Source organism: Lemur catta, chromosome 20, assembly GCF_020740605.2.
Source record: "Lemur catta isolate mLemCat1 chromosome 20, mLemCat1.pri, whole genome shotgun sequence".
Taxonomy (NCBI): Eukaryota; Metazoa; Chordata; class Mammalia; order Primates; family Lemuridae; genus Lemur; species Lemur catta.
The window spans coordinates 11,579,530-11,605,735 of record NC_059147.1 but is presented as its reverse complement, the minus strand read 5'-3'; the positions used below and the strand labels follow the sequence as shown (position 1 = coordinate 11,605,735).

General features: G+C 42.7%; 1 protein-coding gene across 4 annotated transcripts in view; it reads left to right on the top strand.

The window, feature by feature from the left end:
- CDH13 (cadherin 13) overlaps positions 1-26,206 on the top strand; it is a 964,660-nt gene that overhangs the window by 825,234 nt on the left and 113,220 nt on the right. The window contains exon 9 of one of the 4 annotated variants that reach the window (XM_045534025.1): positions 4,715-4,868. The exons of the other annotated variants lie outside the window; for them this stretch is intronic. Coding sequence (XP_045389981.1) covers positions 4,715-4,768 — 54 coding nt within the window. The 3' untranslated portion in view covers positions 4,769-4,868. Of the gene's footprint in view, positions 1-4,714; positions 4,869-26,206 lie in introns of those variants that run through there. 4 annotated transcript variants of the gene reach the window in all.

The following is a 26,206-nucleotide window of genomic DNA, read 5'->3' as shown; positions in this document are numbered from 1 at the left end:
GGGTGTTATTTAGCACTGAGTTATGAGAGTCCCATTGTGATTTTAGCATAACAATAACTATTTTTTTCCAGCAAGTGCAGACTGAGAGGCCAGACAGAACAGCAGTGAGAGGTAGAGCAGACTTGCTTGTCAATAACAATGTGGCCCAGGAGCTTGTAAATAACAGGCAAGTGAGTGTGTTGAGGAGAGCCATGACTTATTCTCAGCCTCATGCTTTTATGATTGTGGGTTGTGGTGGTTGATTCCCATTCATTCCAGCGGAGCGATGTTTGGAGAAGGGCTGAGTACACAAGATTGCATTCAGTTGCTGAGTTTGTACCCAAACTAGGAAGCCATTTGCACTATGCATCTGATGGCAGTGTGCTAAGATCATGGCTTCCTTGAGGGCAGGGCCTGGATTAGATGCCTTTCTTAGGCCAAGCGAAGGGCCTAGAATAGATACAATGGCCCCTGACATTTGCCAAGCCTTTACTGCATCCACCACGGCGCTCTCCTCCTGCTCCCTCATTTGACTGTGTGAGCTTGGTTTTGCACTTTACGAATGAGCTGATGGTTAAGCTCAGAGGACCTAGAGAACAGCTGCAAGGTCATGGGCACAGTAAGTGGCACAAACGGGAAGTGAACCAGGTTCTGTGCTTCGGAAGCCGCACTCCTCACCGCGATGCTGTGCATCCCTGTTGGCCACTGGCATCTACACCCTCCAAGGCATTTGGGGAAAAGGCTCATGTGTGGACCTGAGGTTGCCCCACCCTCTCTCAAGGAACTCAGGGCTACTCCGGGTGGCTTGGGACAGGTGGACCGGCCCTCTCAGCCTCCCAGTTCCCCCACGGCCTCTCGCCACAGCAGCCCTACATGACTTATTCAGGGTGTAGACAACTCCCTTTCTCCCCGTGGTGTCTTGGGCACTCAGGATTCCAGCCTTATAACAGCAAGGTCTGCAGTAGCCTGACACGGCTCCATGGCCTGACTCCCCAACAGCCTTCCCGCAGCTGCTCCTGCAGATGGCTCCTGCCTTCCGTGTTTCCCACACTAGTGTTCCAAGAAATTAGTCCCACAGGTCACACCACAGGGGGTGTAACAAAAAGATTTTGGGGTCAAATAGATGTGGATAGCACTGAGTTAAAAGCTTTCTCTGACTCCAGGACTTACGGTTACCTTTAGACTGCTTCATATCTCTCTAAGAGGGGTAGGTATGGTCTGTGGGGTTGGCCTGGGAACAGTTTTTCCTGGACCACCTCGGTATGTCCTGCTGAGCTGGTGTTCCATGGAATAGTCGCGGGGGATATTGATTTACCTGTAGAATTTTCCGTCAACCTATTTCAAAATAAAAACTCAAGGTACATTGTAATAGTCAATATAAACATGGCAATGAAAGCAAAAATAGGATAATCCCGATCGAAAATAAGAAGACTTATCCACACTGTCAGCTGTGAGAGATTGATTAGTTACTTCAGTCCAGCTCTGAGGTTAGGTTCTGTGACTTAGAAAAAAAAAAGAAATGTGTGCTCAGTCAAGGACTAAGCACTGTGAATGCGAGACTTCTGTTGTTGTATCTCTGAATCCAAGGAAGAATTTAACATAGACCTTAAAGGTTAGCTACTATTCCACAATGTGTGTGTATGTATATATATAAATATGCATATATATATACTTCAAACACATACACAATAAAAGCATACAATGTTATCTGTTAATTTTTAAAAATAAATTACAAGACAAAGAGACTGACTGGCATAAGGAAAATGTATTCCCGTGTAGATATTAACAAAGGCACAAAAATTTTTCTTCAAATGGACATTAGACAATAAGCTTGGGATTCCCAAATGGCAGAACTGATGTCTAAACTCATATGGAGGCATAAGTAATAAAATGAGAAGCACAGGTACCTGGCAAGTACATTAAACTCCCTCGGATATTAAATGTCCCAAAGGTGTCTCTGTCCAATGTTGGATAAATTAAATTCACAGTTAAACTTTCTAACATGTTCCTGAAAGGCTGATGTTCTTCACTGTTGAAGAGGGAGCCCTACATTTTTGATACCAGAACTGCCAGAGGAGGTAGAATGGAGAGGTGAAGGGGTGGGCTCTGGGGCCAGGACTGGATTCAAATCCCACCGCCCAGCTGTGTGATGTGAGCGTGTTCACGGCTCTACACCCCGGTTTCTTTACCTGTTGATCCCAGCACTCTAGCCCAGAGCTCCCTCATTAGGTCTCTGCGAATGAACAAATGATGACAGGCACTTAGTGCATGTCAGCTAGTATTCTCTAGAGCGTTGGGGATGAGGATGGTGGCGATGAGGATGGTGGGATGAAGGCAGTGAGGAAAAAGAGTGAAGAAGGTGGTAATGAAGAAGATGTTGATATGTTGACAATGATGTTTCTAAAGTGTCAGAGGCCAAATGACATTCTTATCTGAAGGGCCATCTCCCTTCCATGCTGAAAGGCTACTGTGCTCCTTTAAAGTGATTCGTGAATCTGCTTAAGCACTTCAGAATGCATGGTTAAGACCCTAGAGTTCTGGAGGAGAAGTGGCAGAATCTATAAAATAGATCACTAGGAGGTCAGGGCTGGGGACAAAATCAAGAAAGGCCAAGAGCAATCTGCTGGAGAGAGAAGAGTGCTGGTGAGGACTCAGCCCAGAGGGAGCGGTCTCTAGGACGTGGAAGAGGTAGAACAACAGAATGTGCGTGAAACAGGGAACGTGAAGCTTGTGATGTTGACATTGAAACAATTTTGAGATGAAGGTCGGGCTCATTTATTCCAGAATAGAAATAGTGACCATTTGCAGTCGAGTATGTCCAGAAAGCTGTCCAAGATGTTGTCCTATACAAATTTCTACATACATTAGGACGTTTCTTAAGAAGTTCACAAGAACACATCCTTGTTGGCAATATATGGGGTTTTTTAAAACTCTATTTGACATGACTTTCCATCTCCAGAGAAATCCATCTTTTTATCTGCTTTAAAAATCTGTTTAGGCCAGGCACGGTGGCTCACACCTGTAATCCTAGCAGTCTGGGATGTCTAGGCAGGAGGATCGCTTGAGCTCAGGATTTCGAGACCAGCCTGAGCAAGAGTGAGACCCTGTCTCTATTTTAAAAAAATAAAAAATCTGTTTAAAAGAGGAATTATGATTAACTGTACATAACAGAGACTGAAAATAGCACTGTGTTAAACAAGATATAGTTTCTCTCAGATAGAAGTTTGTGAGTAGACAGTCCCAGGCCAGTTAGGTGATGTCATGACATCATCAATTTCCCAGACTCGTCTTCCTCAAGGCCGCCTCATGGTACAAAAGGGTCACTACAGCACCAGCTATAGCGTCCAATAACGGGCAGGCGGAGGCAGGGAATGAGAAGAGTGAAGGAGGACCTGCCACCTAAGTAAATGTCCCTTGAAGAGCTTCCCTAAAAGCCCAAGTGACTTCTGCCTTCATCTGCTTACTTCCCTTACCTGTAAAGGAGGCTGAGAAATAACTCCAAATATCTTCAGTTGGCATGTTGCAACCCTTGACAATATACTGGTTGTTTAAGGAAGGAGATGTTTTAAAAGTTATTTTAAAAGTAAATTCTTAGTGCAAGGTAGGCTCATTTGTTTATTTCCCTTGTGTTCATTTACACTGACTGTAAACTTACTGAGAAACAAGGGTCACATCTCTTATTCTCTTGCATCCCAGTAGGCACTAAATAATTCAGTATTTGCTGAATGCTTCCTGCAGATAATTTTAACTTAAGAACAGTGTCACTGGATATGATGAACCAAGGTTGTACTTAAAATTGCTACCAATACATGAAATCAATTTTTAGTCTTTTACTTTCATGGAAACACTAGCTTCCCTATGGAGAGTTTTCTGTGAGTTTTCCTAATAGCTTGTACACATGAGTTCAACTAAATGTTAGCTTTGAATTTCCAAGATAAGATACTTTGAAATGATCTTAAGAAATCTAATTAAACTCTCTAAACCCAGAGTTTGAAATATAGATGAGAACCTTAGTCCCATATAGAGCAAAGTGACTTGTTCATTCCTGTCTCTAAAGTTTTTTTTTTTTTTGAAGAAATAACTTCCGATTTGTGTCTAGAACATAGTTGATACCCAACAAGTACTGACTGAATAACTCGTGTTTTCACATAAATCTCAGGCCGTGGGAATGAATGAACTTCTTAGTAATTTTAAGTGAATGTATTTGCAAAGGATTATAATATATAAAAAAATCGAGCATTTTCTTCATTTATTCAATTTTATTCTCAAATTGTACCTTAAAATGGTGATCGGTAATTTTTAGATTTAATAATTTAGGATTCAGCAATTTGATGAGCTCATTCTTTCTAAGGTCAATGTTTTGGTATTTGAGCTATAACATTATAATACCTGTAATAAAAAGGACATAAAATGGCTGGGCATGTTGGCTCATGCCTGTAATCCTAGCACTCTGGGAGGCCAACGTGGAAGGATCTCAGGAGTTCAAGACCTGCATCATCAAGAGGGAGACCCCATCTCTACTAAAAATAGAAAAATTAGCTGGGCATGGTGGCGCATGCCTGTAGTCCCAGCTACTGGGGAGGCTGAGGCAGGAGGATCGCTTGAGCCCAGGAGTTTGAGGTTGCTGTGAGCTAGGCTGACGCCACTGCATCCTAGCCTGGGTGACAGAGCAAGACTCTGTCTCAAAAAAAAAAAAAAAAAAAAGGCATAAAACTTAGAAGGTCCTATTTTCCAGCTGGAAAATGAGAGATGGGTAAATGCTCCAGTTGTCACAAAGGGACAAAGGTAAATGGCACCAGCCAGAAGCTGTGAAGCTGAAATCGAGCCACAGGAGATATTCCATCAGCTCATCAGATGAATGCTGAGGTCCAGTGTCCACTTTCCAGACACCAGTGTGGAGCCTTCAAGAGCACACAATGCTTCAAGAATCTTATTTTTCTTTGGGGTATTAGCTATTTTTAATAAAAAATATTGTATTAATTAACTGCCTAATACATCCTGTAATACTTTTTTCTCTTACGTATTTGGCTGCAAACTCTATGGTTGCTTCTTCATATTATAATCATATAATATCATTTACTATAGAAATATGAGAACAAAAGGTCTAGTCTTTGTCAGGGTCAACAGAAATATTCTCTGTGTCCTTGATAGTTTAGAAACATTTGTTTAACCTTCACAATGCATTTCCTTATTGGAAACTTGTGTGTAAATTTTGAGGATTGTTGTCACATTTGAGAATATCTCTGTCAAGTTTCTGTCATATATATGAGCTATACAATTTCCAGTGGTTCTTGTGTAATGACTAATCTTTAAGTTGATGACACTTATTAACCAGGTTGTCATTCATGTCCTTGTTTGGGGGCATATTATGAGTTTTACATTATCTTTATTGATGCCCATATGGCAGATCAAATTGGCAAGAATTTAAATCTTTTTCCAATGTATTAGTTACGATTCACTCGTGCATTAATAAGTTTACCTGTCAAGGAGCTATTTCATTTCTCATGTTAGAAACTTACTTTTTCCTCTTAATGGATTATCTGAGGCAGAATGATGTCAGGATAATATCTACTACTTACTCTATTTCTTAACTTTATCACTCTTGCATATATTCCATTAAGTCTTTTCAGTAATAGCTATATTGAGATATAATGCCCATGCCATAAAGTTCACACTTTTAAAATGTACATTTCACTGGTTTTTAGTATATTCACTAAGTTGTGTAACTATCAGTACTATCTAATTTCAGAATGTTTTCATCCTGCCAAAAAGAAACCCTGTACCCGTTGACAGCCACTCCTCATTCCCCCCTCCTTCCCCATCCCCTGGCAGCCACTAATCTACGGTCAGACGCTATGGATTTGTTTATTCAGGACATTTCCTATAAATGGAATCATACAATAGCTGGTCTTTTTTGACTGGCTCCTTTTTTTGACTGGATTCCTCTGGGTGGCTGAATAATACTCCACTGTATGGCCATGCCACATTTTGTTTACCCTCTCAGCCACTGAGGGACATCGGGCAGTTCCAACCTTCTGGCTATGGTGAGTACTGCTGCTATGAGCATTCATGGACAGTCCATTAAGTTTTTATCTGCATTTTCTCTCAATTCCTGAATAGCTAGAACGAAAAAGAAGTTACCCATAATATTGCTCTAAATTAGTAGGCTGTAATTTCTCACTTGTTTTATTGAAACATTCCAAAATGCCTTTCTAAATTGCAGTTAATATGGCTTATTCAAGATTTATCAACTTCTTTTTAATAACTATGTAACTTTCATACCAAAAAATTACACAAATCCTGAGTGATTTAATTCTTAACAAGTCAAGCACAAAACCCAAATCGAGACATAGAATATGATCCCCAGCTCAGAAGCTTCCCAGGGTTCCTGCTACTCTGTAAAACAACTCCCCTCCCAACTCTTTTCACTATAAATTAGTTGTTCCTATTTTTTATGTTTATATGAGTGGAATCACACAGTGTGGACTCTTGTGACTAACTTTTGTAAGGTTTATCTATGTTGTTGCATGTAGCCTTGGTCTATTCATGTTCATTACTGTACAAATACATTTCAATTTATTCATCTGTTCTATTAGGTGTGAACATTTGGGTTGTTGCTAGGCTAGGTAAGAGCAGAATAAGCATTCCTGAATGTGTCTTTGGTGCCCGTATGAATGCATGTATGTACTTCTGCTTGGGGCATACCTACAGGTGAAATTGCTGGTTCAACTTTAGTTGATACTTCCAGTTTTTCAAAGTGGTTGCTTCAGTTTGCTTTTGAACAGTCAATGAGAATTTTGGCTGTTGTATATCCTCCAAAACAATCAGCATTATCAGTTTTTTTTATTTGTTATAATTTTTAGCCTTTCTAATGTGTGTGTAGTGGTATTTCACTGTGGTTTTAATTCATATTTCCCTGATGACTAATGAGTTTGAACATCTTTCATTTTTCTACTGGCCATTGGGATTCCACTTTTGGGTAGTGCATGCTCAAGCCTTTTGACCATTTTCTAAATTGTGTTGTTACTCTTTCTCATATGGATGCGTAGATCTTTATATAATCGGCATGTGAGTCATTTGAGCCATATGCATGTTACAGATATTTTCTTCCAGTCTAGCTGGTCTCTTCACTCTCTGAATGAAGGGAGATTCTCAGTTTTGATGAAGCCCAATTTTGTAACCTCTTACTTGCTGGTTAATGCTGTGTCCTACTTTTGCCTACCCCAAAGGTTTCATTTCTTTGATAGATATAAAATAATTCAAATTTATTTCAATTAGATAAATTGAGTTTTTCTAGAATTTGTCCATTTCATCTTTTTTCCTTTTTTTCTTGATTAGTCTTGCCAAGGAGTCTATCAATTGTATTAATCTTTTCAAAGAAACAACTTTTTATTTTGTTGATTTTTCTCTATTGTATGTTTTTTTGTTTCCTTCTGTTTCTTGGCGTGTCATTTGCTATACTTTTTCAAACCTCTTGAAATTATATTTAAATCATTGATTTCAGTCTTTTTTTCTAGTGTATGAATTTCAGACTATATAAATTTTCCCTGAAGCATAGCTATTGTTGCACTCCACATGTGATGTGATGTATTTTCATTATCATTCAATTCAAAGTTCAAAAATATTTTTGAGTTTCCTAAATGTTGCTTTTGTGATTCATGGTTTTCTAGAAGTAAATTGCTTAAAAAGACATATTTGAGAGTTTTCTCACTCTTAGCCATTAATAACTAGCTTATTTCCATAGTTGTTAGAGAACATACTCTTTATGACTGTAGTCCTTTGACATTTGTTAAGACTTGCTTTACAACCCAACATATGATCAATTTTGATAGATGGTTCATGTGTACTTGTAAATAATGTGAATTCTACAGTTGTTTAGTATCATGTTCTATATACATCAATTAGGTTAAGATTTATAATTCTGTGATTCAGATCTTCTATATATGTTTTATTAATCTGCTCATTCTATCAGTGAAGGAATAAATATGATATCTATAATTATAAATATATCTATTTCTCCTGTTCTATCAAATTTTTCTTCAATTATTTGAGGCTGTCTTATTAGATGCATGCAAATTTAAAATTTTTGCCCATTTACATTTAATGCAAATACCTTATATTTGTATTTAAATCTACCGATCTAAGTATTTGTTTAATATGCTCCTTTTTGGCAAATTTCTTTTTCTCCTATTTCTTATCTCTTTTTGAACTACTAGGGTATTTCTTATAATTTCGTATTCAGCTCTAATAACTTACTAGTTATACTTCATTTTCATATTCTTGTAGTTGCTTCTGAAAAATTACAACATACATCTTTGACTTATATAATCTAATATAAATTAGCCTTTTTACTACTTGTTGAATAATGCAAGAACGTTAGAACATTTGAACTCCTTTTATTATCTGCCTTTGTGAGATGTTGTCATGTTTTAGTTTTGCACATATTTTGAATTCCACAAAAATACTATAATTTAATAAAAACCAACTTACATTTTTCTACTTATTTACCCTTTATATTGTTATTCATTCTTTCCTTTTTCTGTGCCTCTATGTGGGATGATTTTCCTTCTGAATAAAGTATTACTTTTATTTTAAAGATAGCACAGTTCTGCTGGTGACAAGTTCTTTCATTTATTATTTGTCTGAAAACATCTTTTTTGCCTGAACTTTTTGAAGTATATTTTCACTGAATGTAAAATCTTTATTGACAGTTATTTTCTTATAGCCCTTTAAAGATAATGATATTTCATTGTCTTTTTTCATCTATTATAGTTTGTCAAAAGGTTAGCTGTCAGTATTACTTTTTTCTCCATTGAAAGAAATGTGTCTTTTTTCTCTGCTTTTAAAAACATTTATTTGTCTTTACTTTTTAGCTGTTTTACTATGACATATTGAATTGTGGTTTAATTTGTATTGACTATACTTGTTCCTTAAGCATCTCGATTCATAACCATACCTCTTCACATATTTCTTCTGACCCATTTTCTCTTCTCCTCTGGGACTCTAATTTATGTATATGTATATGTGTATACACACACACATATACACATATACATATACACACACACATGAATTTATATGTATAATATATAGATTTTCTATGCTTCTGTTGACCTATTTTTTAAGTTCATCAATCTTCTCTTCTGCACTAATCTACTATCATACCCATCTATTGACTTCTCAGTTTCACTTATTGCATTTTAAATTATGGAATCTCTACTTCTTTTTTAGAATAGAATTATCTGCTGAAATTCTCCATCCTATCTACTTTCTTGAATATTTTAGTTAAGTTATTTAAAATTCAATGTCTGATAACTCCAGTATCTAGATCACTTCTATTTCTATTTTCAGTATTTTTCTCTTAGTTTTTGGTCATTTGTTATGGTCCCCTGGCATACTTAGTAATTTTTTTATTTAATTATGGATAACACTGTATGAAAATTTTTAGAGATTATTTGAGGCTCTGGCTGTGATTCCTCTAGAAAGGATTCCCTTTTGTTTTCTGTGAGCAGATAAAAGTAGGAAAAGATGGCTTTAAATCAGTCTGAGACTGAATTGGTTCATAGTCGGGTTTCGGTCTTTCACAAGAGCTGGTCTGCGTTGCTTCCAAGTTTCCCTTACTCCCGGGATGCGGCTTCCCCTGGGTCCTAACTGAAAGTCTAGTTGTGTTCACAAGGGCTCTTCCACCTCTGCAGACCTTGAATTTCACCTGCCTTCTCAGTCCCTTGACTCTGCCGAAAGCTCTGTGTGGCTTTCTGGCCCCTATCGAGTGCTTTCTGCTCCGATTCTTCCCCTCTGGTCCCTGTGCCCTGACAGTTTGCTACATGTCTCTGTCGGGTATCGAAGCCTCACTTCAGTGAATTTCCCTTCTCTCCAGGATCCTGGATTCTCAGGTTTTGTCTACCTCAGTAGCTCTTTGGCACCTTCACATAGGTGAGGGGTTTTGTATTAAATCTTTATTCTGAAGCTATTCTAGATTAGAGGGTTGGTCTAGAAGTTTCCCCAATTATCATAAACAAAGGGAAAAGTCCAGATTAGTTTTTTAATCTGAAGTTTCACAAAAAAGCAGTAGATACTGTGCATGTGGAATTCATTCTGGCACAAAGCATAATATTTTCATTAAAAATATGGTCTGGAGAAATATAATTGAATAGTTTGAGAGTACCCATCCCCTCTCATAACCATTTGTTTCAAAATGAACTTATTTTATTAAAAAGTTTTAAATTTTTTTAAGTGTCTCCTCCGTGATGTTGATAATCTAGAAGTGACTCTAAATCCAAGCAAGCCGAACTGTGTAATTAGAGGCGAGCTTCTCTGTCTGATTACCTTCCCTGAGTCAACGTGAATATCTGGAGTTGCCCTAACTTCCTTGGATCTTTTCATTTGTTTTTGGTAATTTAGTGGCTCCAGGTGTGAAGTTAGGAAACACACTTTTGTGCTACATCTTTAGCCAGAAGTCCAATTGAAGTGAATATGTTTATCCAGTCCTCCAAGACTTCCATGCAACATTTTGAGTCCTTTAGATCAAACTCCTACTTTCATAAGAGTTTATTTCCCTTAGGAGACCCCTTTAAATTCAGATGCGCCTGTGTCTAAACACTGACCACATAATTACACATGCTGCTTGCTCAATAGAGATAAATCCAGAAAGCCAACCACATATTAGAAGATCGAACTCATTTCAATTATCTGACTCAAGTGACTTTTCTGGAGGGTGGAATCTAAGACATTTTAACAACCAGATAAATCTTTGAAGATGATTAAATGTTTTTCCAGATAGTCCGAACTCTCCCTTCCCATGTAGCTTTTTATAGCCATTAGGGTGAAATATGTAAGACTTGTTTTCTGGGATGCTCTGAAATCACGTAGCTGACAGTTTTCTCTGTGGCTGAGGTTTTAAATAAAACCAAACATACGCTAAGGGGATCTCTATCTCATGTTTTGTATAGAAGGATGGGAAATCCCAGTATGCAAAGAAATGGAATAATTGGGGAGTTTGGGAAGAATATAACAGTGTGATTTCAGGGCACAGGTACCAGCAGTTTCCAACTCTGTAAATAGTAACATCACCCCCAGTTACATCAGTTCCTGGTCTATCTTGCCCCAGTCACACTTTGTCCAAGGACTCTAAGGAGCTCTCTATTGCAGATTGCATTCCCAACTTCCCATCACATAACTGAAGAGGGTTTAGCTACAAAACAGCCAACACCCTCGTTCCACATTTATCTTCCCGTAGAAGGAATGAGTTCATTGCTTTTGTCTCCTGCACCAAGGCCACAGAAAAACATGAAATCATCAACTAAAGCTCCTGGTGTTCAAATATCAGGGGTATTTGAAACGGCAGGTCTGCAGCTGGATTTCTTGACTAAAAGAGAGTGAAGGGAAACATTTTACAAATATAAGCAGTGATCTATAAATCCAAATACTACATCATCCAAATACTACAGTTCCAGCTAAAGAAAAAGGTGATGTTGGCATTCCTGGATTTAATTGTTCATAGACAATATGATGCTTGCATTGTTGAAAATGCCCATGCTGATTATAAACTGTGTGTGTAATGTCAAAACATCTGGATTTTTTTAAGTAAAAAAAAAAAATGCAATCTACCCTCTGGCTGTTTCTTCAAGTCACTCCTAGAGGTAGACCGGACAGCTGGATGATTTATTGCATTAATCACTCTTTCATAATTGTATGCATGATGTGTTGAGCCCCATCACCTCTTTGTGAGCCTCTATGCAAATTCTGTGTCTCTGCTAACCCTGTGGATATGCTCAAGGGTCAGCAGCAACTCAGTGGCAATAAAAGCAATTTTTCACTACAGCTGGCAGAGACTCACCACTAAACCACTCCATAGCACGGTGGCCTCTGAAGACTTTATCCATCTGCTTCTATTCAAAGGTAATACCCTCACATTGAACAACAACTGCAAAGCTATAAAACACCTACTTTTTTAACTCTAAGAGTATAACATTAGTACACCCCCACAATGCAGTTTGCAGAATGAGAACTTAAGAGTCCAGAAATAAGAAGTCGAGCAGCAAAGATGAAGCATGTTGGACAATGAAATGTCCAGGCCTACGCTGCACCAGGAAACCATTTCATTGTGAACAATTTTAGAAATGAGGTCACTGGGCCTTGTGCATAGGTGGTTTCAAACACTAGCCACCTGGCCGTAGCCTGCCTTCATCCCAGGCCACACAGAAGCTCTGTTTACCTCTAAACATGCCAAGCTTTGTCATGACTTCTCACCAGTGCGCATTTTGTTCCCTTCCCCCTGGAATGCCTTTCCCTTCTTTTGTGCCTGGAAAACTCCAATTTATCCTTCAACCTTTAAATTATAAGTCCCCCAGGCAGTTTGTTTTTTCTTCCTCTTGTCCCAACACACGTTAGACCTGCACTCAGCATAGTATTACCGCACAGCCTTTTAGTCAGCTACTCACAATCCATCTCCCTAAGACCATTTGAATGCTCAGATATTTAGGCACATGTCCCTTTTATCACTGCCTCTGGGGCCAAGAACAGGGGTGACATGAACTGTTCAACTCAAGATGAATTTATTCTTCATGCAGCAAATACTTATTACAGGCCTGTTTCAGCTTCCACCACACTATTAATTATCCTTTTGTTCCATTTTATATACAGTTACCTGTATACCATTATATTTTGGATATATGTGATATTCTATTATGTATTCTGTTCTATTGTGCATATACACACATCTGCTATTCTAACATGTAATATGTAATATCCATCTTCTAGTGTGCTCTATCATTATTTACTTCTTATTGTCACCTCCCCAAATTAGAATGTGAGATCATCAAGAAAAGAAATTGCCTCCTTCATCTCCTATCGTGGCCTTAGCACCCAGCCTGGCATGTAGCAGGTGCCCAAATAATTGATGAATAGGTGAATAAATGATAAATGCTTGACAACAGAGACAATCAGAAAATTAAAGATTCATGTTGTCGAAAAGGACTTTGGAAAGAATCTCATCCAACCCATTGGTTTTATAGATGAGGGATGCTGCTCAGGGCAGATAACAGATTCCAGACCGATCTCATCGTGGCACCAAATGCCGCTGCTGGTGAAAAATCAAGGCCCTACGCTGACATAACCAGTCACGGGTGATCCTGAAATTTGTCATTTTACTATGGTATGCTGAGAGCCGAGATGGTTGGAGTTAAATTCCTTTTCAAAAATGAATAAACTGATCTACATAAACTGCAGAGAGCCCTGAATCTACTTCTCTATCAATCAAGTCAAAAAAAAAAAAAACCAAGAAAACTCAATGTTAATAAATAATACATAAAGGAATCATTAGAGTGGAGACAGGCTCAACAGGCTCACAGGCTTATCCTGTGAGTTTTCTTTCATAAAAAATGAAACTAAGACAATATCCCATAGCTCCAGTGTTCTGTGAGTTCATTCTTCTAAGTGGAATTAAAGAAAATAATCCAGAGTTGACTTAATGTATTCATTTCTTTCCAAACTAAAATCTACTTCAGTTATAGACTAAATATCGATTTGCCCAATGTTGGCAGCGTTTTATTTTTGCTGTTAACTTGCAGATCTGAGAAGACGGGATTGTATGAGAAGTGCCTTCCTCAGCCTGCTTCACCTGAGTGTGCCTGCATGTGCGTGTTATCCGTTAGAACATGGCGCTGTTGCTTTATGAGGTGCATTCATTCGTTCACCTGCCTACCCGTCCGACGTGCTCCATGCTGCCTCTTTGCCGGCCTCTGTGTCCGTCTGGAGTGCAGGGTGGTGAGGGAGAGAGAGTTCCCGACCTTGTGAAGTTAAGGACTGCAGCAGGGGTGAGGCAACCAGCCAACCAGCAGACAGATCCATGATGACACCTAGTAATAAGACAGAACGGGGTGAAATCACCATGGGGGGGAGGGGGCAGGTACTGCATGGGCACCTGCTATGGAGTTCAGGGAGGTCTTCTCGGAGGAGGTGACATTTAAGGTGATTGTTATTAATTCCCTGTGCCTGCCATAACAAAGAGTTACAAACTGAGTGGCTTAAACAACCGATTTGTATTCTCTCTGGAGGCCAGAAGTCCAAGATCAAGGTACTGGAAGGGTTGGTTCCTTCTAAGGGCTGTGAAGCAGAGTCTGCCCCAGGGCTGTCCCCTCGCCTCTGATGGTTTGTTGATGATCTTTGGCATCCCTTGGCTTGCGGCTGCTTCACCCTGATCTCTGCCTTCATCTCCATGTGGCATCCTCCCTGTGTGCGTGTCTGTGTCCAAATTTCCTCTTTGTATAAGGACCCCAGTCGTATTGGATTAGGACCCACCATAACCTCATTTTAACTCGATTCCCTCTGCAAAGACCCTGTTTCCACATCAGGTTATGCTCTGAGGGACAGAGGGTTAGGACACCAACATATCTTTTTCAGGAGACACAATTCAAAGCCCAACAGCGAGACTTGGAAGGACACAGATGCAGAGGGTCCACGTGAAGACCCAGGCTGGGAAGAGCGGGTCTGGAGCAGTGCGAGTGGGAGCAGGCGTGAGGCTGGAGAGGGTGGCGGGGCCGAGTAATGTGGGCAAGGTGAGGGGCTGGATTTACTCCAAGTGCAGGGGGAGGGACATCGGCAAACACTAAAAGGCATAAGCAGTAATATTGCAAGACTCGGAGCCCCACGCTGCTCAGGAATACTGTTGCCCACAAGGGTAAGTGACTGGCCAGGAGGTTGCTGGGGACACTGCCACCAATGACATGTGACCCCCCCCCATATACTTCACTGAAGTAGGAATGATACCAACCACAGGAAACCACCATTAGTAGACATTTACATGATGATGTTTAAGCTTATGAAGCCCTTCCGCATTCCACATGCTCACTCTCTGATGCTTGGACAGCCCAGCAAAGAGGGGCTGGTTCTCCCCCGAATGCAGATGAGGAAGCTGAGGCTAAGCGGTGCTGATCCCTTCCCCAAGGTCCCTGGGGAGCTACGCGTTAAGACTCTGACCTCAGCATCTGCTTTCTCCTTGCAAATTCAAAGGGATGCCTTCCCTCAATGCAGCAAGCGTCCCGTCAATAGCAGCAACTGTCATGAGTTCTTGTGAAAGGCAAGACCAGTCATCCTGTCACTTCTGTCTGCTCAGCACTCCCTGGACTTGCTCTTTTATGCTCTGTGTTGTTAACTAAACATCCAAAGATCTGAAAGCACCTGCTTTGCGCCCAGCAGGGACAGAGATCTCTCCGTGCCCTCCCTCGATCACTCCCGCGGGTGCGGAGACAGGTGCTGTGACTGCAATACCCCTTTCGTGGTGTGGAGACGGAGGCCCAGAGAGCGGAGGAACTTGCCCAGACTAGATTCCTCGCTCCCAGCCTTCTACAACCCCCGGCTAAGCTGCTTCTGTGCCGTGAAAGGGTTATCAACTCGCCAGCTCTGCGCCAGTGGAACCCAATTTTCAGAGCAGTTCTGCCCGATTCAGCTGCAGCTGTTACATCCTATTCAGCGGTCTTGCCCTGCAGGTCAGCTCTGCAGGATTCCTTGCCAGGCTATTCCTCCAGGAACACCCATCCCATTTTTCTTGTTACACTTGTGCACCAGGGGCTTGCTGAAGCAGCCCAGGTGTGTAACCTCCATTCTCCACTGTACTTGAACTTACAAACTCCTACTCACTGCCTGCCTCCTGCCCCTCACCTCACCTGCCTTTCTGTCCAAATCAGAACAATGTTTTCTGCAAACCTTGGATATAAGTGTAACATAAAAAAAAATATTCTCTCTTGGGCTCACCAGGACAAGTTTAAGTTACCCTTTCTCCCTCCATAATTTCTTCAAATTAAAAAAGCAGGGGGGGGGTCTTTTAGTAGCCACTGAATTTGATTAACAACCTTGCATTTTTGCTTTGATAGGTCCAGTGGGCAAATACACTAATCATTGCTTATAAGCAAAGACTATATGAAAAACATTTTCATCCACACAAACAACTTTTTAAAGCTAATAATTAAGTGCTTGTCTGTGTGAGGCACTATCCAAAATGCTTTGAAAGTCTTGACTCATTTAATTCTCACAACAGCCCTATACATGAGTATTGTTATTGTGCCCATTTCATAGATGAGAAAACTGAGGCACAGAGAGATTTAGGAGCATGCCTGAGGTTATAACGTGGTGGGGCAGGGAAGTGAACCCAGAGCACCAGGTACCAGAGGCCAGTGTTCAACCACTGTGCTCTACTCACCTTCCAAGTTCCCATCCTTTGTGCTGGGCCTGTGGAATTCACCAATGACAAAGGCCAGGCCCCCAGCAAACCAGCCTTCTGTCAGGAGACTCCAACAAGTAAGTCAAAAACCTATGTTGAACACAGCACCATTCTTGAAAAGATATTAACATTTCCACACTTTAATACGTTCATGTACGTGTCTACTTTAAAATCTTCCTGAATCACCATCAATAGCTTATAATTGATACACCAAATATTAGATATCGTGATTGAAATCCAGGTTTTACTTACTGGAGAATTTGGGCAAAGGCCTATAAAACAAGAAAAACTTTTGTTCATTAACCAGGGTCCTTTTTATATTAGTCTGCTATCTCTACATAACCGTTTTTAAATCCTTTTTAATTTATGACGGTCGTTACTACAGGCTCATAATCATTAATGAGATAATGTGCTGCTTCAAGTTCACCAATCTTTGTGAATTTGATATACTTGTTCTGAGTTAACAGGGTTGGAAGCAGCCTTAGCTTTTTCGTTCACTGACTCGCCACACGTGTATCAAACACAGGCCGTGAGCTGGAGGCCAGAGCTTTAAACAAGACGGGCAAATTCCTGACTTCGTGAGACTTAGCAGGGAGGACCAATATTAAAGTACTGCAGGAGGGGTGGATCGTACAAATAAAATCAGAGTGCTATGGGAACATGACCTAAGGGAAACAGACCTAGTCAGGGTCTGGGAAGGTCAGGTCATGAAGTAACTTCTTATCCTTTAAGTCTTGGCTCTACTAGATAAAGTGAGGAGAGGTGGTGATGGATAGTTCAATCTGGGCAGAGCGATCAGCATGTGCAAATGCCCTGGGGCACACAGACCCCGCTTGAGGGACTAAGGAGGCAGGGCTGGGGCTGGCTTGGATAGTGTAAGCCAGGGATGGGTGGGAGAGGTGGCCCATGCCCAGGGAGTCTGTTGCCAAATGACAGACTTCAGGAAGCCATGCACCTCCCTTAGGATCCCCCAAATCATTTGTCCATCAGAATTAACTGGCTCTCTTCTTTCACGTGGGCTTTGCCAGCATTTTGTTCTCCCCTGAATCCCAGCATGCCTTGGGTCGGCTTTATCAGTGTCCATCTCTGCCTCTTTCAAACGGGAGCTCCTTGCGGCAGACACAGCTTCATGGGCCACAGTCCCCCTATCAGCCACAGAATGGTGTGCAGAGAGGGAACACAAGGAATATTCGTTGCTTTAAATCAAGTCTAACAAACGGGGATCTTTCCCAGCATCTCCACAAATAGGAACAGATGTCTTTGCTAATCGCCCCTGGACGCATGGTTTAACACAGGTCCAATTCAGCACGGTAAATCTATATATCAGAGCCAGGATCATTTAGCTGTCTGGTTTGCAATAGCCAAGCATCGGCCTCCCACATCACGGGCGCTGGGCCCTGGTGCTCAAAAGAAAGTCTCAAGAAACCCCAGCGAACTGAATTGGCCACTTGTACCAGCCTCATATAGAAATGATCAAAATACCGCTTTTCCTTCATCTCCGGAAACTTGAAAAGACAAATCAATTAGAGGAAAGCTGAGACTAGAGGCTCACTCTTCCTCGGGAAAATCTACTTTTAGTTTCTCTGGAGTCAAGGGTCCTCTGTTTGGACTTGTTTTGTTGTTAGGGGAAGAAATCCACTTTGAACCAGCAGGAGCAAGCCCTGGAGTGCACTGGCGCTCTGGCTTCTGGGCTTTCTGACTTCCGGTGTGGCCGCACCCGGGGGCTCAGGCGATGTCCTCAGGACGCTGTGTCTGCAGCTGCACCTCTCAGCTCTGCTCAGCTCTCTGTGCTGGCTTCATTCTCTCCTCTTGGCAAGAAAAGTGCCTTCTGGCAGCCCTGAGCTCATGTCCTCGTGGCTTGTATACAAAGGAGGATGTACGCATGCCCTCTGGCCCAGGTCCGAATGCTCATCTCATGGAAATACTCTGGTTTTGCTGGGTCACAGGGCCACCTCAGACCAGTCACTGCATCCCAGGGAGTGATGAGATGACTGTCCTCCCCCAGGTCATACGCCCACCTCTGGCAGACTGAGGGGGAAAATGAGGTCTGTGGTCATGAGTACCAGCACGACCCCAAGAAGCCAGGTGAGGCGGTTGCTTGAAAAAAGAGATGCCCACAGATGGAGGTGACATGTCCCATCTGCTCCAGAACCTGTTCAGACAGAGCCAGGTCCCTTTAGCCTGGCCATCGTGTGAGCGTGCAATGCAGGGGTGTGCTGGAGCCGCCTGCACTGCTCAGCAGCAGCCGATCGGCATGTCCTGCCGATTCTGCACGTGTGCAAGGTATCACGTTGGCCCTGGGGGGAATATTTACACCACAGAAATGGGCAAATGCTACAAATCGGGGTTTTTTTCTCCCTGAATGGCTGGTCGTTAAGCATTTACCAGCACAACACCACTGTGGGTTGGTTATCACGTGTCCCCACCTAAAGAAATGTGTGCGAGCGTGCACGCGTGTGTGCACGTGTGTATGTGTGTGTAAATCATTTAAGCCAAAATGATGAGCTCCTGTGTTCTCTTCAGAGATCCAAGGTCTCAGGACATGCTGGATTCTTCCAGCCTGGTTTATTGGCATCTGTGTCCTGAAGCCCCCCCGGTGCTGTTTAAAGTGTGGCCCATTCATATCCTGTCTAGCTGGAGAGTCGCTCATTATTTTTATTTTTTCAGATTCGTTTTCTTCACCCTCCTTCCGCAGGCCGCCGACCGTCACTAACAGGACCCCGTGCTGAGAGCGGGGCCCGCGACCTGTTTCCCTGCGCGGGGTCCTCTACTTCCTGCACCTGCGCAGCGATTCTTACCTCTCAGGCCCATAGAAAATCTATGACTTTCTCTTTGCAATTTCCACCACTCTTATTCCGCCCCCTTTTAGCTTTAAAAAAAAAGGTGGATATCATTCACTAGTTATTAGCTGGGACAGAGCTGGCCCAGAGTCCCCTGAGGTCATTGGCTCAAGAAGAGGCCACTCGTCCCCACCCTGTGGCTTGGGAGGGCTACAGATTTCTCCAGGTGGCACCTCGGCCGAGGGCCTGTGACTCCGCAAAGGCAAGGTCAGCCCGCTCCTGTGTGTGAGCTGCGGGCAGCCAGGCACAAACACAAGCAGCTGGGCGTCCCGAGGTGGGACAGGGACGCAGCACCCGGGGTCAGCGTAGTCAGGGCCTTGCCCTCGGAGCCCAGTGCAGGGAGCAACGTTGCCCCAGGTGCAATGCGAGGAAGCAGGCTTGCTTCTTATTCCCGAGCTTTTTGAATTTCTTTAGCTGATTTGCTACACGGCATGTGGCTGTTTCATCTTCTTCGTCTTTGTATAGAACGGTTTCGTGACCAGACCCAATGCCAGAGGGCCTGAGAAACACGGGCAAAACCATCGGCCACCTGGGCATGTTGACACGCGCAGCTGTGCTGGGGACTCTCTATGAATAACGTGATTGGCGCTGTCACCATGACAGGGTGTAGGATGACTGGATGAGGGAGCTGAAAGCGCTTAGGATATAGTTGGCACGTGGGTCATTCTGTGAGCATTAATTAAGCACTTATTGTGAGCCAGGCACCATGCAGGGATCTACAGACGAATAAATCAATAGATGATATTTGAATGCAAGTCATAAATGTGTGGTTTCCAAACCTGGGCGGGGCTCGGGGGTGGACTTCCATTCTTTCTGTTCAACTCTAAATGGTCCCTTTTGCTGTTCACTTAGTGGCTGAACTCAACCTTCTCCACTGTCACCGCGGCTCTCTTCTGCGCCATCTCTGCTTTCTGATTCAAAATAGATCCCATGGGAAGAGACAACAGAGCCAGGGTCAAAAGTAGATTCTGGGTCCAGGCTGCCAAGTCTCTTCCTTCACTACATTCAGCCCTAATCCCTGCAATTCCCTGTCCACACCCCTGCTGTAACACCCCTGAGACTGTCCCCCTGATGTCGCTGTGCCCCCACCCCCCATGCTGCTTTGGCATTTTTGACCACACCCTCGTAAGCCTCCCCCCTGTCTCAATTCTTTCTCAATGCTCATGCCTCCTGGCTGCTTCTTAAAAAAATTCCTGTTCATGGACCTAATGATCCCACTTCCTGGAATGAGAAACCAGACATGGATGAACACAGATGTATAAAAACAGGATTCCCAGGAGGGCTCTGATCTGAGTGGTTCTACTTCTAGGCATTATTCACAAAAGAGGTTAGTTGCCAAAGTTTCTGGGATCCTTTGTCTTCCTTCATCTGGGGAACCCACACTGCTGCCCTGCCTGGGAGGAATCTGGATGGTTTATTTTTCATCTTTGTCACAAATCTGTCCTCTGTCTCTGCTGATGAGCCACATCTCAGACCCTTTCATCTCTGCGGTCTCCCGAGACATCTAGATTCCCACAGACCTGGGGGGCATGTCGTACATCTTTGGGCAAAATGTGTCCTAAGATTATTTAGTTAATTGTCTTTGATTCTAAGACTAACCACAACCCCTTCACAATCTGTAGTTTTTATTTGCAAGCTTATGGGCTGACCCGCGCCCTCTCTATCTGTTCAGTATTTCATTCACAAGCAAAGATGTATGGGAGGCAATCTGGGAGCTTTCCTAGCTGGGCTGGGCTGATCTGCTGCCAGCCGGCTCTGCTGATTTAGTTGTACCCTTTCCCCACCTGAAATTTTGAGTGGCTGATTTGTGAAATAAAAGTGAAATTGCTCAATTTGTGTAAAAGCTTTCTGTAGGTTTAATACTTACCTATTTTTTGAAGAAATTTTAATAGTGCCCCTGGGTTTTCAAATCAGCAGGCAACCTGCAATCAGGATTGCTGTTTTCACCAATATCAAACATGGGGTATGTATGTAAGAAGGAACTCAATACAATTTGTTGAATGAGTAAATTTTCAAGGTAACTGGTAATTGCTGGTCTAGAAAAGCTCTCTTCCTTATGTTTCTGCTACTGAGTAAAAATGATTTTTGTATTTATAACAGACTAGACTCATTTCAAATGGAAATATTAATCTGTAATTGCCCTTGTACAAGAAGCATCAAGTTCAAGGCAGAAATAACAAAAGCCAGTTAACCATATGTTTCATACCTACACAATTTATCTAAATAGAGATTGCCCAAAGAAGTTTAGTTTGCAGTCTGAAAACTTCCTCATAAGATTTTAAAAATATATTTCACAGTCAAGATGTTGCAGCATCCTCCCAGGACTAATTCATATCAGGCCAAGAAAAATTACATTTTCCCATTTACATTCCAAAGTCTGAACTTTTATTTTATAAATGAATTTTCCCTCCAATTCAGAAAGCACTGGCTACATTACAAATTTTAATGCTACTATTATAGGATCATAATTTTAAAAACCCGGGGTTCTCCAAGGGCTACATCAGCATGCCATCTCTCCACTTTATTAAAATGAATGAACAGATGTACAATTTATTTCTGCCTAGCTATCATCTAAATTCATAAGCTATTTCTCATGTGTCTGAAATCCACGTTGGTTTCCCATTTTCTTTGCCTTAGAAAAAAAATTACACTCCCTCATTTATCACTCTGGGGACATAAACGAGAAGTCTACTCTCCACTTCATTCACTTTAGACTAATATCCTCGACACAATTTAAATCCCATCTCTTCAAGGCTATTCAGTGAGAGCAAGGCAGTGGAACACCCAGCATCCAATTGAAAAACTCCTTGACCGTCTATGAAGAAGATTGACAAGCTCAGTCACATGAGCTTCCACCTTAGCAGATGCAGGTGGAGGGAGTTTACAACAGCCTTGAATCCGTTCAGATGGATAAGGCAGTCTAGAACCATCAAAGTTGAAAGTCAGTGTCAATAACTGAAATGTATTTTAGCTTCCGTCTTTTATAGAACCCTCATGCCATCCTATTTCCCACGTGTTACCTGTTACCAGCAGTAGGCTGCCAGTGGGAGCCAATTAACAGATTGATCTTGGGTTAATGGACATTTAGCCAAACTCTGAAGACCCACGTGTTGATCTCAGACCTGCTTTATAACCCTGCACCACCATTTCCTGGCTGTGTGAGATTATACGTATTACTTAACCTGGCTGATATCCAGTTTGTTTATTAGTAAGTTGGAGATAAACAGACCTACCTACCTTGTAATAAGGGTTAAATAAAGTAGAGATTTCAATGCCAAGGTCACTAATATTTGGCAAGCACAGTGCCTGACATGTGGTTCCATAAAGGGGCCGTTGTAATGATCATGGCATCCCAGTGATGCATCCCTGCCCCATAACAGTTGGGCTAAAATTACAGAGCACCCCCCCCCTTCCTCAGTCCTATGTTTCTTGGCCTGGTCCAAGGGAAATGTAAGGAAGGCATTTGAAGGCAGCAAATGCAATCAATGCGTGTAACTTGGAAAGGAAACAGAATGAAGCCCTCAGGTTATCTGGCAGAATTCTGCTCCCTGAAGAATTCTGTTTATGAGATTCTGCTAGAACTGGGCAGTAAAACTTGCCTGCATTTCTAGGTTGGCATGGAAATCTGCCCTGCATCTATAAATGCAGCTCAGGTTTGGGGCTTTAATAAGATTTTGAGCGTTTGAGTTTTTTTTCTTCTTTCCATGGCCCTGTTCTTGGGAGAAAAACATCATGTTCGCTTCATTTGCCTGCACCTCTGTGCCCACCCTGTAATTTCAAATGCCACTTGTCTTTTGCCCACATCACATTTTGGTGGGGGAAGGTAGGTTCTCCCGGTCTCTGGAAGATCCGTGTAAAAATGATGGAGTTCTTTCATTTAGCAGAGGTGTAGCTTCACGGGGACAGTGTCAACAGGGCAAGCTCCCCGGAGAGCAGGAAAGCTTTGGGAGGGAAGGGGAGAGGGAAGTCACCTTCAGAGGAGGTGCTCCTTAGGAGGCACTGAAGCGCCATTTGTCTGAGTCCACGCAATAAAATGTTCTTAAAGGTAGCCAGCCGCGGTGACTCGTGCCAGCTCCTGGCAGAAGTGTATCTATGTGCTTTGGCAATAGTCCCCTGATTAAAGCAGCCCCTGTTGCCACCAATGAGCTTGTTCATTGTGGGATAAGGGGCCCTCGACAATTCGTTTATCTCTACTTGACCAAATCACGTGTCAAGGTTGTGTCATTCACCAGCTGAGCAAAGTCATAAAGTAAGCTGTCCATGTGACAAGGCTTCTTTTAGGCTTTGAAATCCCAGTGAGAAAGCAAATGCCACTGACAGGAATGTGAGTTTGAGAGTACAGGATTTTTAAAAATAACAAACCCAATTACTTTGATCCATGAAGTCTCAGAAGATAGAATCCAGGGAGGAGACAAGTGGGGAGAAAGGAGAAGGGGCTTCATTTTCCTGCTTCCCAGTTGTTGCTCTGTCACACTGTTGGTTTGGCTAGGAGGATAATTTTTATTATCTCAAAATCCCAGTTTCGCTTCTGAGTTCTTGTATTCACCAGACAGGATGGGATGGCATGACGGCAATGGTTTGGGTAGCAGCTGACTCTTGGTTTCAGTCCATCTCCCTCAGTCACCAGATCTTGGATATTGTGCAAGTTCCTCTGACCCTCTTAGCTTCAGCGTCCTCAGCTGTAAAATGGGGCAGTTGGCGAGGAAGGCCACCAGCTCCGTGCAGGACACGGGGCTAAGTGCTTTCTGTGTATTATCCAGTTTAATTCTCATGGTCTCTTTTTAAGGTGCCTTCTCCTAGTCACTCCAGTTCACAGACGAGGAAGGCAAAAATTGTGTTGAAAATCTTTCTGCCATACTTAGAAGATAGACCACAGAACATCTTTTGCTGTTCTTAAACTGCAGCTGCATGAACTGGAGGAAATGCCTACTGGAGCTCCACGTTTAGCCTTGCACCCCTGGGAGAAGTCTCGGGCCGTGCAGATTGGAACAGCGTGGGCACGAGTGTACGATGTTTTCTCACTGTGCCCCTGGGGAACTTGTCCTTTCAGTACAGTATGGGACCATTCGTGGAAGCTACTCGGCGGCTGCACACAGACTCTAGGCCCAGACCAACCCAGGTGTGATCCTGTCTCTCCACTCCCTAACTCGCTACCCTGGGCAAGTGCCTGCATTTCTCTATGCCTCAGTTTCCTCACCTGTAGTTCAGAGCACATAATAGAACCTACCCCACTGGGTGAGCAGTCAGCCCAGGTGACGACATAGAGGAAGCAAGTGTTAGCTATGATATCACCATTCCACTAATAATATTTCTGTTGCTGCTGTTCCACAGAGCATGGCTTTCTTTAGAAAGCAGTCATGTTTGCACCCTGCCATTGGACTTTGCTCAATTCCACAAAATCCCTATCCTGCAGCCTGTTCCAGCAACTCCAGGGCCATGAGACAATTGTCTGGTGGCCTCTTTTCTTGCTGCTTTTAGTAGAAAAAGTCAGCACCCACCCATCACCTTTACCTGCTAATAAGCCCTGGAACCTGCAACCTACCTCTTGGCATTATTTATTTTTTCTTTTCTTTCCTGGAGGTCTATGCCACACAGCTAGGACTTCAGGCCTACTCTCTTCCATGGGGCTTAAATTATACTAACATTCCACCCTTACCCTGCCTGTAGAAAGCATAACGTTGTTCACAGGTGACCCAAGGAAGCTTTCTCCTCCATTTCGCTTATGCTACGCTAAATCATAGCAACGATGGTAGATGTTGACTCACTTTGGAAACACTGCCTTCCTGCAAAAGGAGTATGTGTGTGTGTGTTGCGTTGAGTTACTTATGAGCTTGGCTTCCTTGAAACCTGAGGGGCAGGGGTCTCTGTCTCCATTCAGAAATTGCTGTTATTGACAGAGAGGGAAGAGTAGTAGGTTTTTCCACATGCAGGGATACCTAGAATGTGGATCCCCCTCAAATGGCCCATCTTTTTATCCTCAACAATTGTAACATCATTTGACAGATGAAGTGGTGTCCAATGGATGGGAATTAGCGTTGGTGCTGTTTTGGGGGGCTGTCTATAGGGAGCCCCACAGCTAAATAGGAAGAGATGCTGTCCAGGTGACCCAGGTGACTGGTTGTTCCACGAAGTTAACAGCCACCATCTCTGTTATGGTCCCTATGACAATCCCAGTGCAATGGGGACATTATAAACACACATCTGAGATATATCACAAACACAGTCCTAAGCACGTGATAGCATCTTCCCAGTTCTTCACATAAGGTAACTAGAGGCTTATGACCACGAATTTTTGTTAGTTCCCTGCTTCAGAACCTCTCCTTAAATATTCCCTCAAGGAACATTTTGAATTCAGGATTTTGTAGAGACGACAGAAGGACAAGTTAAGGGGACCCAAACCTACACCTTGGAAGGACCCACATGAGGTTACAAAACGCAGATGTCTCATTGTCCAAACATCCAATTTACACAAACCTGGATGTATAGTCCCAGAGTCACGTGTGTACCTTTCCTGCAAGGTGACCCAGAGAGCAAGCCAGGGGGTGGTCTCGAGAGGCAGAACAGCCTCTCAGGAGAACCTTCCATATGGGCTCTTATTTTTAAGGGCCATTTTGAATCAATGCAAGTTTGCCTAATGCACTGATTTTAGAAACTAGAAAAAAGATCAGCTTCATGGTCGTTAATGTAAAGGCAGCACCCAGTGCCTGTGACTTGCCAGAATCCTTCCTGGGTGGTGGCAGTGGTCCCTGTCACACTCGCACACACCCCAGGTCCCAGGCTTAGTCACTGACTTCTCAGTCCCTCTACCTGCAGTTACTCAAAGTGGTTACTCAGACGGGATGGAGGTTTCGACCTCTGGGTTTCTGTTGGTGTGGAAACTTCCATTCTTGGTTTCTACTGCCACAGACCCCTGGGAGCTGGAACGCTGCGGCAGACCTCCTCCTCTGCAGGATTTTCTTGTTTAAGAAAAAGAAAATTTCTCTTGCAGAAATTGAGTGCTTATTTATATCTTTCTTTTTTATTCTCTCTCTCTCTCTCTCTCTCTCTCTCTCACTCTCTCTCTCTCTCTCTCTCTCTCACACACACACACACACACACACACACACACACTCTCTCTCTCTCTCTCTCTCTCTCTCTCTCTCTCTCTCTCTCTCTCTCTCTCTCTCTCTCT